This window comes from Ricinus communis, chromosome 9, assembly GCF_019578655.1.
Source record: "Ricinus communis isolate WT05 ecotype wild-type chromosome 9, ASM1957865v1, whole genome shotgun sequence".
Lineage (NCBI taxonomy): Eukaryota > Viridiplantae > Streptophyta > Magnoliopsida > Malpighiales > Euphorbiaceae > Ricinus > Ricinus communis.
The window spans coordinates 10,079,045-10,091,198 of NC_063264.1; the positions used below are offsets into that span (position 1 = coordinate 10,079,045).

General features: G+C 30.4%; 1 protein-coding gene across 2 annotated transcripts; it reads left to right on the top strand.

Moving 5' to 3' along the window:
* The first annotated feature begins 1,517 nt into the window (after window positions 1-1,517).
* On the top strand, window positions 1,518-6,448 carry LOC8259386 (probable disease resistance protein At4g27220). 2 transcript variants are annotated; one of them, XM_048378838.1, is made up of 3 exons: window positions 1,518-1,755; window positions 2,675-5,657; window positions 5,752-6,448. In XM_048378838.1, the coding sequence occupies exons 2-3, from the start codon at window positions 2,741-2,743 to the stop codon at window positions 5,856-5,858; spliced, it is 3,024 nt and encodes a 1,007-aa protein (XP_048234795.1). In that variant the 5' UTR covers window positions 1,518-1,755; window positions 2,675-2,740; the 3' UTR covers window positions 5,859-6,448. The 2 variants fall into 2 exon arrangements, with proteins under 2 accessions (XP_048234795.1, XP_048234796.1); XM_048378839.1 differs by having other exon boundaries at window positions 2,675-5,631.
* Window positions 6,449-12,154: the final 5,706 nt, after the last annotated feature.

Genomic DNA, 12,154 nt, shown 5'->3' on the forward strand with positions numbered 1-12,154 from the left:
AACATTATTGACTTGAGTATAAATAAAAAAGAATTAGTCTCTAATTCCATGGCTGGCTTCCTGTTTTTATAAATACTGAGTGCACAAATTAATTTTACAATAACATGGGAATCTTTTCAAACATTGGTTTTAATTTATCAGTTAATTTGATTAAACTGAATAAACATTTGAATTTATCAAGAACATATTGGTTGTTTGTGCTTATTAAGCCATTCCTTCTAAATTGTAATGGGTTATAATAGAAAAAATCAAATTGTCTGGAAGTTTTTGGATTCATTTTTTTCCTGTCAAAAAATTTTATTTTATTTTATTTTTTTTAAATTTGTGACACTTAAGTTCACTCTTACTTTTAAAATGGTGTTATTTCAACTAAGGAAAATCGAAAAAACAACGAGAATCCTGTTTGGGGTTATAAGAGAGAATATAAAACTTGAATTTTTCTCTGCCTTGACTCTCCCTGAGTTCAAGTCGGTAGAAACAGCCTTCTTCATGAATAATGGAGCCCTTTGAGACTAAAAAGTTAAGTGAATCTGTGTCTAGTACCAACATCGGTTTTCCGTCTATCAATCTTGATGGAGTGGTCAGAGCGACAGGGGAACAAGTTGGTGCGTAAGGTTTTCTTTATAAGACCGATCAACAGGGAGGCCTTTATCTCCACTATATAGGCGCTGTGGCGAACAGACAATGGATTCAGAGATGAAGCGGTGGGAAACAGGAAAAATATTTTAATCTTTTATTTTGAGTCTGAGGAAGACCGGAGACACGTTCTTGAAGGTGGGCCTTGGAACTTCCATAATAATCTTCTGGGTTTAACTAGGAGACCTTAATAAAATTCAATTCATTCACTCCTCCTACTAGGTTTAATTGCATAATGTTCCATTCATTTGTGTGAACAAGGACATTGGCATGGACACTGTCTCAACTGAAAGATTCTGGCCTTTTGGGTTGTTTATAATTAAAATGAGGCCCTAGAAGGAAAAAAACAAAGTGTTTTGTCTCCTTAGAGTAAGAAAACGAAGAACATGAAAAATTGGAAAATTAGTCAATGAAAAAATAATTTCTGATGAGTAAAAAACACTGAACACTCAAATATAAACATTATTTGATGCATATGATACCTGGGATACAAATTCAGTGAGAGAAAAATCATAGACGGACAATATCAAGTTGCTGGATAAATTCTTCTTTATTTTTTGGCAAAAGGTATAGAAAAACCCTTAGAATAGATTGGGGAAGAACAATTTAACCATCATATTTAAAAATGTCCCAAATTGGTTTTTTAATTTTTTTATAAATTTCAATTAAACCTAAATTAATAATGGTATTAACTACTCTGTGAGTCAAAATATAAACCAATGAGTTTAGTATTATTTAAGTTCAACTCCATCTTCAACAATTCAAATACCTGTTGAGTTTAGTATTTTGAAAAAAATAAAATAAAAAAACATAAATTTATTGTGCTCTTTTTTCTTTTTTTCCTGTAGAGGGTTATTGATAAGAAGGAGATAAAAGAAAAATTAATAAAAAAATTGTTGTTTTTATTGCAGTAGTAATAAAGTTTACAATTTTTTAATGTTGTTTTAATATTTTATTGATTATTATAAAAATTATCGACGCTTCAAAGAAACTGAAAGGAGACTCCCAACACAGTGACCGTTAACCCCGAGAACTAATATCTGAGCTTTCCGGAATTATATTTTTAATTCGTTGCTTTTTCTTCAGTGGGAGAAAGTGATTTCGTCAAATATCAACCAGGTAACATGTCTACAAATTTCTCTTCCTTTTATAATTATTATCAATTTCTTCTCTTACTGTTCATTATTTTCTTTACTTTTAGTTTGTTGATCATTTTTAGACGTCACATGCATTAATTTTTATTTTTATTTATTTATTTTCTCCCTTTTTGGGTATATTATTAATATTGTCTATACTTAGATCTGAACCTTTGGCACAAAGTTCATACACAAAGCAATACTGAATGGATGCGTAGATCGATTGAAAATAGTCTAGTAGATCTTTATTATCGATCTTTTTTATAAGAATAATCCAGTAGATCTAAGATGGATATGAATATATTTTTATTTGAAATTGAATGTTTATATATGGTTAGTTTTTAAAATGAAAATCTCTCTATTATCTAATTTTTAAATAAAAGGTTTAGAACTGATAATTAATAATTTTCTAATTTAAAAAACTCCAAGGTAAATTTGAAAATGTGATTCATTTTTTAGAATTACACAATTTCAAAAGAAATTATATATACTCATACAGTAACAGTATCACTAATTTTTGTATTGGATCTGAAAAGTTCAAAGCCTGCATTTTGAAGCATTTCACTGCAAACAGAAGGTGAAGTAAGCAAAACTAACTAAGAATCTACAGGTTTAGAGACATATACATAAAATTTTATTTCTAAATCTAAAAGGGTTTGACCTTTTAAGAATTTTATATAACTATTGGATCATTTGACTTACAAATCATTGCTCATGAATGTTAACTCCGCGAGGTATTTAATTATATGTTGGAAAATTTGTTATGCCGATCGTCATAGAATATATTTAATGAATTTGTTACCTGTTTGATTCCATCCTAAGTTTCAAGCTGTAATAATAGATGCTGAAAAGTGACGGGAATAAAGTTACATTTTGATTAATTCTGAATCTTAAACATGCAGACAGTTGCACAGCGCAGACAATATATAGTATCAATTTACTTTTGTTTTTAGGCGAAGGGCTTGGAAATGGCAGGAGTCATGAATGAAGAAAAGATGCAAAGTCTCATAAGAGGGTTGGAACGGCTCGAAAGCATAGAAGCTGACAAAATGGAAGATTTACAAATAGCAAGGTTGCGGACTGGCAAGGAAGCGAGGAATGAACTTCAAAATTGGTTGAGAAATGTAGAAAGGATGAAAGCTGAAGTTCAGAAAATAAAAGAAAAATGGGAGCAAGGTGGATTGAGAAGCATACTATTAGGAAACCGTGTGGAGAAAATGACTGAAGAAGTGAAGGAGCTAATCGGTCAAAGTGGTAGATTTCAAGTTCAGGAACATCTTGTACTTGAGACACATGATAACAGTGGAGTTGCACTATTGGCCCCAAGATTAGTGGGTGAACAATTTGAAATCAATAAGAATAAGATATGGGAGTGGTTAATGGAGGATGAAGGCTCAACAATTGGTATTTTCGGAATGGGAGGGGTTGGGAAAACCACGTTGGTTACTCATGTCCATAATCAGCTTTGCGAAATACAGAGAAAAGTTTACTGGATCACTGTATCACAGGACTTCAGCATTCAAAAATTGCAGAATCATATTGCTAAAGCTATTGGCCTCAATATTTCAGATGAAGATGATGAGAAGAAAAGAGCTGCATTGTTGTGGAAAGCATTGGAGAAAGAGAAATTTGTTATCATTCTAGATGATTTGTGGGAATCTTTTTCTCTAGAGAAGGTGGGTATATCTATCTCTAGAGAAAATGGATGCAAATTGATCATTACGAGTCGGTCTTTAGAAGTTTGTAACAAGATGGACTGTCAGAAGAAGTTTAAATTGCAGCCTCTTATTAAAGAAGAAGCTTGGGGCTTGTTCCAGCAGAAACTCGGGGAACAAATTCCAGCGGATTTTCACGAGATCGCAAAATCTATTGTAAGGGAATGTGCTGGTCTGCCACTTGGAATTATAACAATCGCTGGCTGCATGAGGGGAATGGATGATTTAAGTGAATGGAGGAACACATTGAGGGAGTTGAGAGAATCAAAATCTAGCGAAGTTGATATGGAAAACGAGGTGTTCCGGATATTGAGATTTAGCTATGGTCGCTTGAGAGATAAAGCATTGCAAATGTGTTTCTTATATTGTGTATTATTTCCTGAAGATTATGAGATTGGAAGAGTGAAGCTGATAGAAAGCTTGATTGATGAGGGAGTAATAGAAGAAAGAAGCAGGCAGGCAGAATTTGAGAAGGGCCATAGCATGCTCAATAAACTTGAAAGAGTCTGCTTGTTGGAAGGTGTTAGTGACTATAACGGTTGCCCATATGTGAAGATGCATGACTTGATTAGGGATATGGCCATCCAATTAATGGAAGTGGATACAAATTCGAAAACACCTGTCTGTACAACTTCAGAAGTGGTAGATTGCGACAGTTGGAATGCAGATCTTGTGAGAATTTCAGTAAAGGACCGGTATTATGAAATGCATCCTAAACTTTCAGTCGTGGTGTTACGTTACGCTGATTTTGAAGGGATTTCAATTCCTTTACTTGATAAATGGCATGGGCTTAAGAATCTTAATATCTCTGTGGATCCATATATTCAGAAATTGCCTGATTATGTCTCTAACCTATCTAATCTCACTGCATTATCACTCAGAAATTGTAGAGTTTTGAGGTATGTGCCCTCATTAGAAAAGCTGAAGGCACTGAAGAAGTTGGATCTCAATTTTACTAGAGTTGAAGAAGTGCCTCAAGGCATGGAATTTCTTTTCAATCTTAAGTACCTAGGTCTCTTTAGAACTTCCATAAAGGAGTTTCCGCCTGGCATATTACCAAAACTTTCTTGTCTGCAAGTCCTCCTACTTGACCTAGGATTATCAGTTGAAGTAGAGGAAGTGGCATCCTTGAGGAAGTTGGAATCTTTGTGCTGCTGGTTTCATGATTTAAATGAGTTTAACACGCATTTTCAGTATATGGAAGAGCCTCCTGAGCTTAAATTGAGGAACAGGGGCATGTGGAAGGAAGTTCCGCTAAAAGCTTATTTTCTTTGGATAAGAAGTTCAAGGGGCTTTCCATATGTTGACGCTGCTGAGGAGTTCACTGATAAGATACTGCATATAGGAGAAAAACTAGAGTTTGTGCTCGGTAAAAGAGTAATTTCGGCTTTTTACGGTATAGAACATGACAAGGAGTGGGAGGAGAAACGGGTTGAAATTCAATTTTACAATAGAGGAATGTGCTTGAAAAATGAATCTAGATTGAAGTGGTTGGATATTTGTTCTATGTTTGGGATTGAATGTTTGTCTTCATTGTGTTCCTCGTCTGCACTTCAAAGCCTTGAGAGGATAGAAATTAATCAATCGATGGACTTACGTGCACTCATTAGTACAGCAACACCAGCTGCCACAATTCCTGCAACTACCTTTTCCATTCTTAAACAGTTCAAAATATTTAAATGTCCAGGTATAAAGAAGCTATTCCCTCCTGGCTTGCTCTCAAACCTTCAAAATCTGGAAAAGATTGAAGTTGATGATTGTGAAAATATAGAGGAGCTAATTGCAGAGGAAGAAGAAGGAGAACAAGGACAAGATAGGCATCACAGCAATGCTAGTTGTTCAATCCCTTTACGAAAATTGCAATTATTTTCACTGTATGATTCACCAAAACTAAAGAGCATCTGTCATGGAGAAATGATTTGCATCTCTCTCAAATCTTTTGGGGTAATAAATTGTCCGAAGCTACAGCGGATACCAATATCTCTTCTCTCGTGGATCAAACTATTCGGGCAGACACTTGAAGCTCCTCTCCCTTCTCCTTCTCTTAAACAAATCAGAGTATGGCCAAGAGAATGGTGGGAGATGGTTGAGTTGGATAATTATAAGGCTAAGGAAGTCCTGTCACCCCTCGTGAACTTCCATAGGAAACTCTTCATTATCATTCTTCAGGGTTTGATTCATTTAACACAAATCCATTGTAATACTGTCCCTCTTATATGCACTCATTATTATTATTAATTCATTTGTTTCTCTTTTCATTACAGGATTGGATGGCTTTAAAGCAGCAATGAATCTGAAGTTGAGGATTTATGCGACGGTGCAGAGTGATCAGTTGCTCCAATCTGATAATCTTACTTTGCTGAATGCTTAATTTTGTTGTCCTAATTGTTTCATTTTTAATTATGACCTGCACTAATTTTATTCATCATTATCACTAATTTTATTCAGCTACTCGTATTTGTATATTAGAATTAAGAAATTACTGGCATGAGTACTAGGCCCAATTAAATTTTTGGCCCATACTCAAGTTACATTTCATATTGGATTCTTTACACAAATAGCATCTATTATATTTTTATCTTACAAAAAAATAGCTTATAAAAATACGTTTTTAAAGAAAAAAAATTATAAAAATACGCTCAAATTATTACTTATCTAAAACAAAAAAATTTCAGCTATTCTCAGAAATCCAAACTTGTGCTTCTTCCTTCCTTCACTCTATAAACTTCCAAAAAATAAGAACAAAAGTTGTAACACTCTTCCTTCAGCAGTAAAACTTTCATCTTCAACTTCTAACACTAAAACCTTCTTTCTTCCTTCCTTCATTACAGTCTTCCTTTAATGTTGAAAACGTCCATTTTCGTCCCGCAACAACATAATCAGCGTGAAAGGGGTTAAAGTCCATTAAATTTCTCTAAAAACTACATCTGAAAAGAAGACAAACCACTCCTACTTCCATTTCTTCGATAGAAATTGCTACAACATAAATCTAAGAAATCAATAACAAATAAATCTAAATACTCATTAAGAATAAGAGTTTAAAGGTAATTATTTTTAAATAAAATACTCAAACAAATAATAAATGAACAGATTTAATTTATTATATATAGAGAGAAAAAATAATATTGTACATTGTATAATGTTTATGAAAAATAAATTAATAAAAAATATAAAAAAATTCTAATTTGTTACTTGTTTATTAAGTGTAGATATTAAGTTAATGACTTGTTTATTAAATATTTAAAACATCTAATTTTAAAAAATATTTATTAAATATAAAATATTTCTTTGAATAACAAATATAGAAAGCTTATCAGTATTCGTACAGTACAATGGTGAATGAAATCAAAATATGAATTACATTAGTTTTGATGTAATGGGAATGATACTCACAAAAGAAAGTGACTACATCAGTTTAATACAAACACGGTCAGATCAACTGAAGACTAACCAAACATCAACAAGACTGGAAATCAAGTATCAAGTCAAGAGTGCATATCCACCTCTCAAAATAGAAGACAATCAAACACTATTGTTCTACAAGGAGCTCAAAAAAACAGAATCAGATTACACAAAATATCCTTTATGCATGAAAGTTTTGAATCAAGAAAATGAAAACTTATTTGATTCAACCTTTACATTCCAAAATAGAAACATACCAACAAATGAAGCAAGTCCATCGGGATAAAAAATGGGAACAGAAAGAAAATTAATAATTGGAGAACAAACAAAGAGCATTTCATATGCACTTGAATATGCGATTTTAATAAATAAGAAAGCAGGAGAAGAAGATGAAGAAGTAGATGTGATAACAAACATAAGGCATTCAGAAATAAAAGAAGGTCAGACATACAAAGACAAACTCACTCTCCAAACAGTAATCAGCTTCCACGCTCTTAACAACCACTTCCAATATAAGGTGCAAAAGTTTTGCCACAGACAATATTTTTTACAATGCTTAGATGACAATTGCAATTGAAAACTAAGAGCTTCAAAAAATGCAAAAACAACAATGTTTGTGATTCGAAAGCTCAACAACATATATACATGTCTATTAGAAATAAGACATAGCGATCAAAGTCAAGCAACTACAACAATTATTAAAAATTGCATAAAAATAAAATATCTTAGCATCAAAATATTGTATATTTCTTTGAATATAATAAGAGACATGAAAGATGATTACAGTATATTTGTAAATTACTCAAATACTTAGAGATCAAAGGAAAAAATATTAGAAAAATAAGAGGAAACCAGAAGAATCGTATGGGATATTGCCAAGCTATTTATACATGATACAAAAATCAAATCCCAGTTCAATTATGGAGCTATAAATAAAAGAAGGTCTCATATTCCTATATGTATTCATGGCACTTCAAGCTTCATTTAAAGGATGGACTTGCTGTATACTAATAATAATAGTAGATGGAACTTTTCTTAAATCTGCATATAGAGGAATGCTTCTCTCAGCAAGCACACAAGACACAAATGGTAAAATATTTTCTCTAGTATTCTGCATAGTAAATTCTAAAAATAATATATCTTAGGAGTGGTTTTTAAAAAAATTGAGACATTTGGAGTGAGAAATGATATTTTTATTGTATTAGATAGACATGAAAGAATTAAAACAGCAACACAAAAAGTCTATCCGGAAGTCAGCCATGTGATATGCATATTTCATTTATACAACAACCTGAAAAAAAACTTCAAGAGAAGTACAAAGAATTTCAAGAAGTCTTTTTTCGCTGCAGCAAAGGTATATACAATAGAGAGCTTTGAATATCACATGTCTGAGATAGACAAGGTAGACGTATAAGACTTTACCTAGAAATGTTAGGTACTATAAGTGGAAAAGAGCACACAACATCAACAAATAGACATACAATTTTGACAACAAATATAGCTGAAATCAATGAATGTAAAAAATAGAGGAGTAAGAGATAACAACTTTGTTGGAGTACCTACGTGCTTTAATTCAAGAATCGAGCCACATGAATAGAAATTTAGCAAAGTCGACTTTCACAAAGTTGGCAAAGAGAGCAGAAGAAACACTCAGTCATGACTATATAGAATCATTGAAAATGAAGGTCAGATTTACAAACTATGAATTAATTCATAATATTAAATTACATAAAGTATATTTTTAGTATATGTTCAGTATATTAGGTACATATTACTGTTTAAAAACAGAATTGATGACTAGAAAAACAAAACACACAATCTGCAACTCATAAATTAAAATTTCAGGAATGTAGATTTCATGTATATTATACATAATTTTTCTATTTCATAATATAAAGTAAAAAAATAAAAATTTAATATTAATATATATTGTTATTACAGGTCTCAAAATCAATAGATGAATTGTACATAGTGTATGAGTATGAGAAAACATATACAATAGACCTAACAGTAAAGACATGTACATGCAAGAAATTTCAAATTGATCAAATACTATGCCAACATGCTATGACAGTACTCAAAGAAATGCATCAAGAACCATATGCCTTTTGCTCATAATACTTCACAAAATAGTTGTTACTAAAAACATATGAAGCAATAGTGTACCCAACAGACAATCAAACAATGTGGCACATACCAACAAAAGTGAAGGAAACAATTGTCCTACCACCTCAAGGAAGAATAAAGTCCGGAAGACCAGAAAAGAGAAAAATAATAGTAGGATGGAAGACTAAAAAAACAAAACAAATGTAGCAGATATGGACAACAAGGACATAATAAAAAGACATGCAGAAGTCTACCAAAAAAATTAATACATCAGAAAATTAAACAATATTGGTTTAGAATAATGTCAGTTGATTTTTAGTTAAAGAAGTTTATTTTTGATAAATGACATTTCAAAAGAAATAATTGTAAGCACTTAGCATTTTGAAATATTATATTTATTTTATAAGAAATTAATTTACATTATATTCAGTGTGAAATTCATTTATTATAAACTGTTGATAAGTAAAATATTAAGATAAATAAATAAAATATAATTAAAATACAGTAAGTATATTTTAGGTATATAATAAATGTATTGTACATATATCTAAAAGAATAACAAAATAAAAAATTATATAAATGAAAACATAACTTATATTAAGAAGAAATGTATAAACAAATATGCATAATAATATTAAAAAAAAAAAACTAAAATATCAACATTAATGTTCAAAAGCATAAAATAACATAAAAAATAAATTTCTAAATATCCAAATAACTAAAATTCTTCAACTTCAATTATCATTTGAGCACTCGATGAGATTCATCATCACTTGCAATGTTATTTCTTTTCTTCATCTTAGCGTAGACATGCGGTAAAACAATAAATCGATTTTGATGTATTTCTATGCTAAAATCAAAAGGGAATTCCTTTGAATGGATGAAGTATTCAGCAAAGCAAGCAACAAGGACACAACGATCACTTCAAAATAGAAAAAAAATAATATCAAAATAAATAAATAAATATAAAACTATTAATATAACAATAAAACACAAAAACTCACTTGTCTTTTTAAGTAGGCAACCCATCGACCATTTCAACATGAAATGGATCAGTCAAACTCTTATTTGCATAAGGACCATAGTTAAAATCGACATCCTTTCGCTCATCATAAAAACCAACAATAGCAAGAAAATGAGGCAACATAATACTATATGATTTCACAACTGCTAATGCAAAATTATCTTTCTTTTTTCTCAAAGAGTTATAGACATAGATATAATGATCTATGAAACTCAAACACTCAAAATCCAATGCCACTCCTTGCCAACATGGATAGAAAATAGAACATGATCAACATCAACTCAAGGAGTAGAGCATAAGATAGATTTACCTCGAATAATCTTTGCAACATAATGTGAACCTGAAATAACAGATAAATCCTTCTACTTTTTCAAGAAATCAGAATCTAGACTATGTATTTGCTCACTTTGTATTTGTTGATCAAACACCACATATTATTTTTTGTTTCTTCCTCAATAGAAAATCACATCAATATGTTAGAAAAAAAAATTCTTTAGTATACATTAAGTATATATCTAGTATACATTCAGTATAATAACAAAATATAAATAATTTATAAGCAAAAAAAATAAGAAAATACAAAAAAATTCACTGATGAAGAAAGAGCATAACCACAATACTAAAGTGAATGAAACCAAGTTTTTTGATAAACAACTTCAACTCCAAAATTCAAAGGAACTTAATTTCATTATCTTTTGCATCATAAATTTTTCTCCTATGAAAATAAAATAATGAAGTCATTCACAAAATAAAAACTAAAAAATAAAAGAAATTACTTGTTCTTCTTTTTCATTTCAGTATCCAGCTATAAATCAAATTCAACTTACTTGCTAAAATCAGAAAAAGTACAAAGTTCATAACTGATAAACAAATGAACCATCACCAACACTATTACCTTTATGATCCACAAAAAAAAAAAAATCAAACTTCAAAAAGAAAATCAACTAAAACTTAACTATAAAAAAAACTTACATCATCAGTCTTTTTATTAATCCCAAGCTTCTTTTTCAAAACTGATAAACAATCAAAAACATCAACAAATTTTAAATTAATGTAAAGTTTAAGACTACTAAGATCACTCTGCAATTTCTTCTAACCAGACAAAAGAGAATTTAATTTCTTCTCAATTGAATCAGATGAACTTGAATTAGATTCCTTGTTAATTTCACATTTATAGCCACTGATGAATAAAAAAAAAAAAAGGACAATATCTTCAGAATCATCATCATCATCATTTTCATCATCAACAACAATAGATTTATCTTTATCCTATAAAAAAACTGCTCAAATCAAGCTTCTCCCCAAGGATAATCATCATCTCTACCAGATTCAAAAACATCAAAATCAGACAACGGAATCAACTTCTCTTTCGGTGAAGACAACAGAAAAATATACAAGAAATACAAATAAGCAAGCTTCACAACACCATCATCACACAACCATCTTTTAGAAAAAAAAGCTTCCTCAATAGTTTGCTTGTTTATTCGTTTAACATCTTTAAAATACTTATCAACTAAAGCAAACTGTATTTACCGAAACATTTCAAACCTGTAACTAAAGCAAACTCATCTATACCAAGTCTCAATCTATAACCACAATCGTCAAACCACATCTCAAAATTATTAAATTGCTCAAGATCCCTAAGAAATAAGAAATGAATAAGCTGAGAATGCAACTTAAAAGGAGGAATATCTAAAATCGACAAATACAACTATTCCTAAATATCAATAATTATTTCTCATCAAGCTTATCTTTAATATTTGTAATAACATCATAAAATAATGATAACCAACTTTGGCACTGAAACGATCTTCCACATTCACTTTCAATGACCACAACTGAATCAAAGAAAATTAGTCAAAAGAAAACAAATTTCGAATATAATACAGAAAAAATAAAGTAAACTCAAAATAAACTAAAAATCAATCTTACAAAAATAACAATACAAATTCAAAAATAGATTATGCAAAAGTAAAAATCAAATAAAAATTTAAAAAATAAAACATTACAGTTTTATAAAGTAAAAAAAAATATCAAATAAAAGAATATCAACAAAAGAAAATGTAAATATATCCTAAATAACAAAAGAATTATTAACAACATACCAAAACACAACACCCTAAATAAAATAAAAG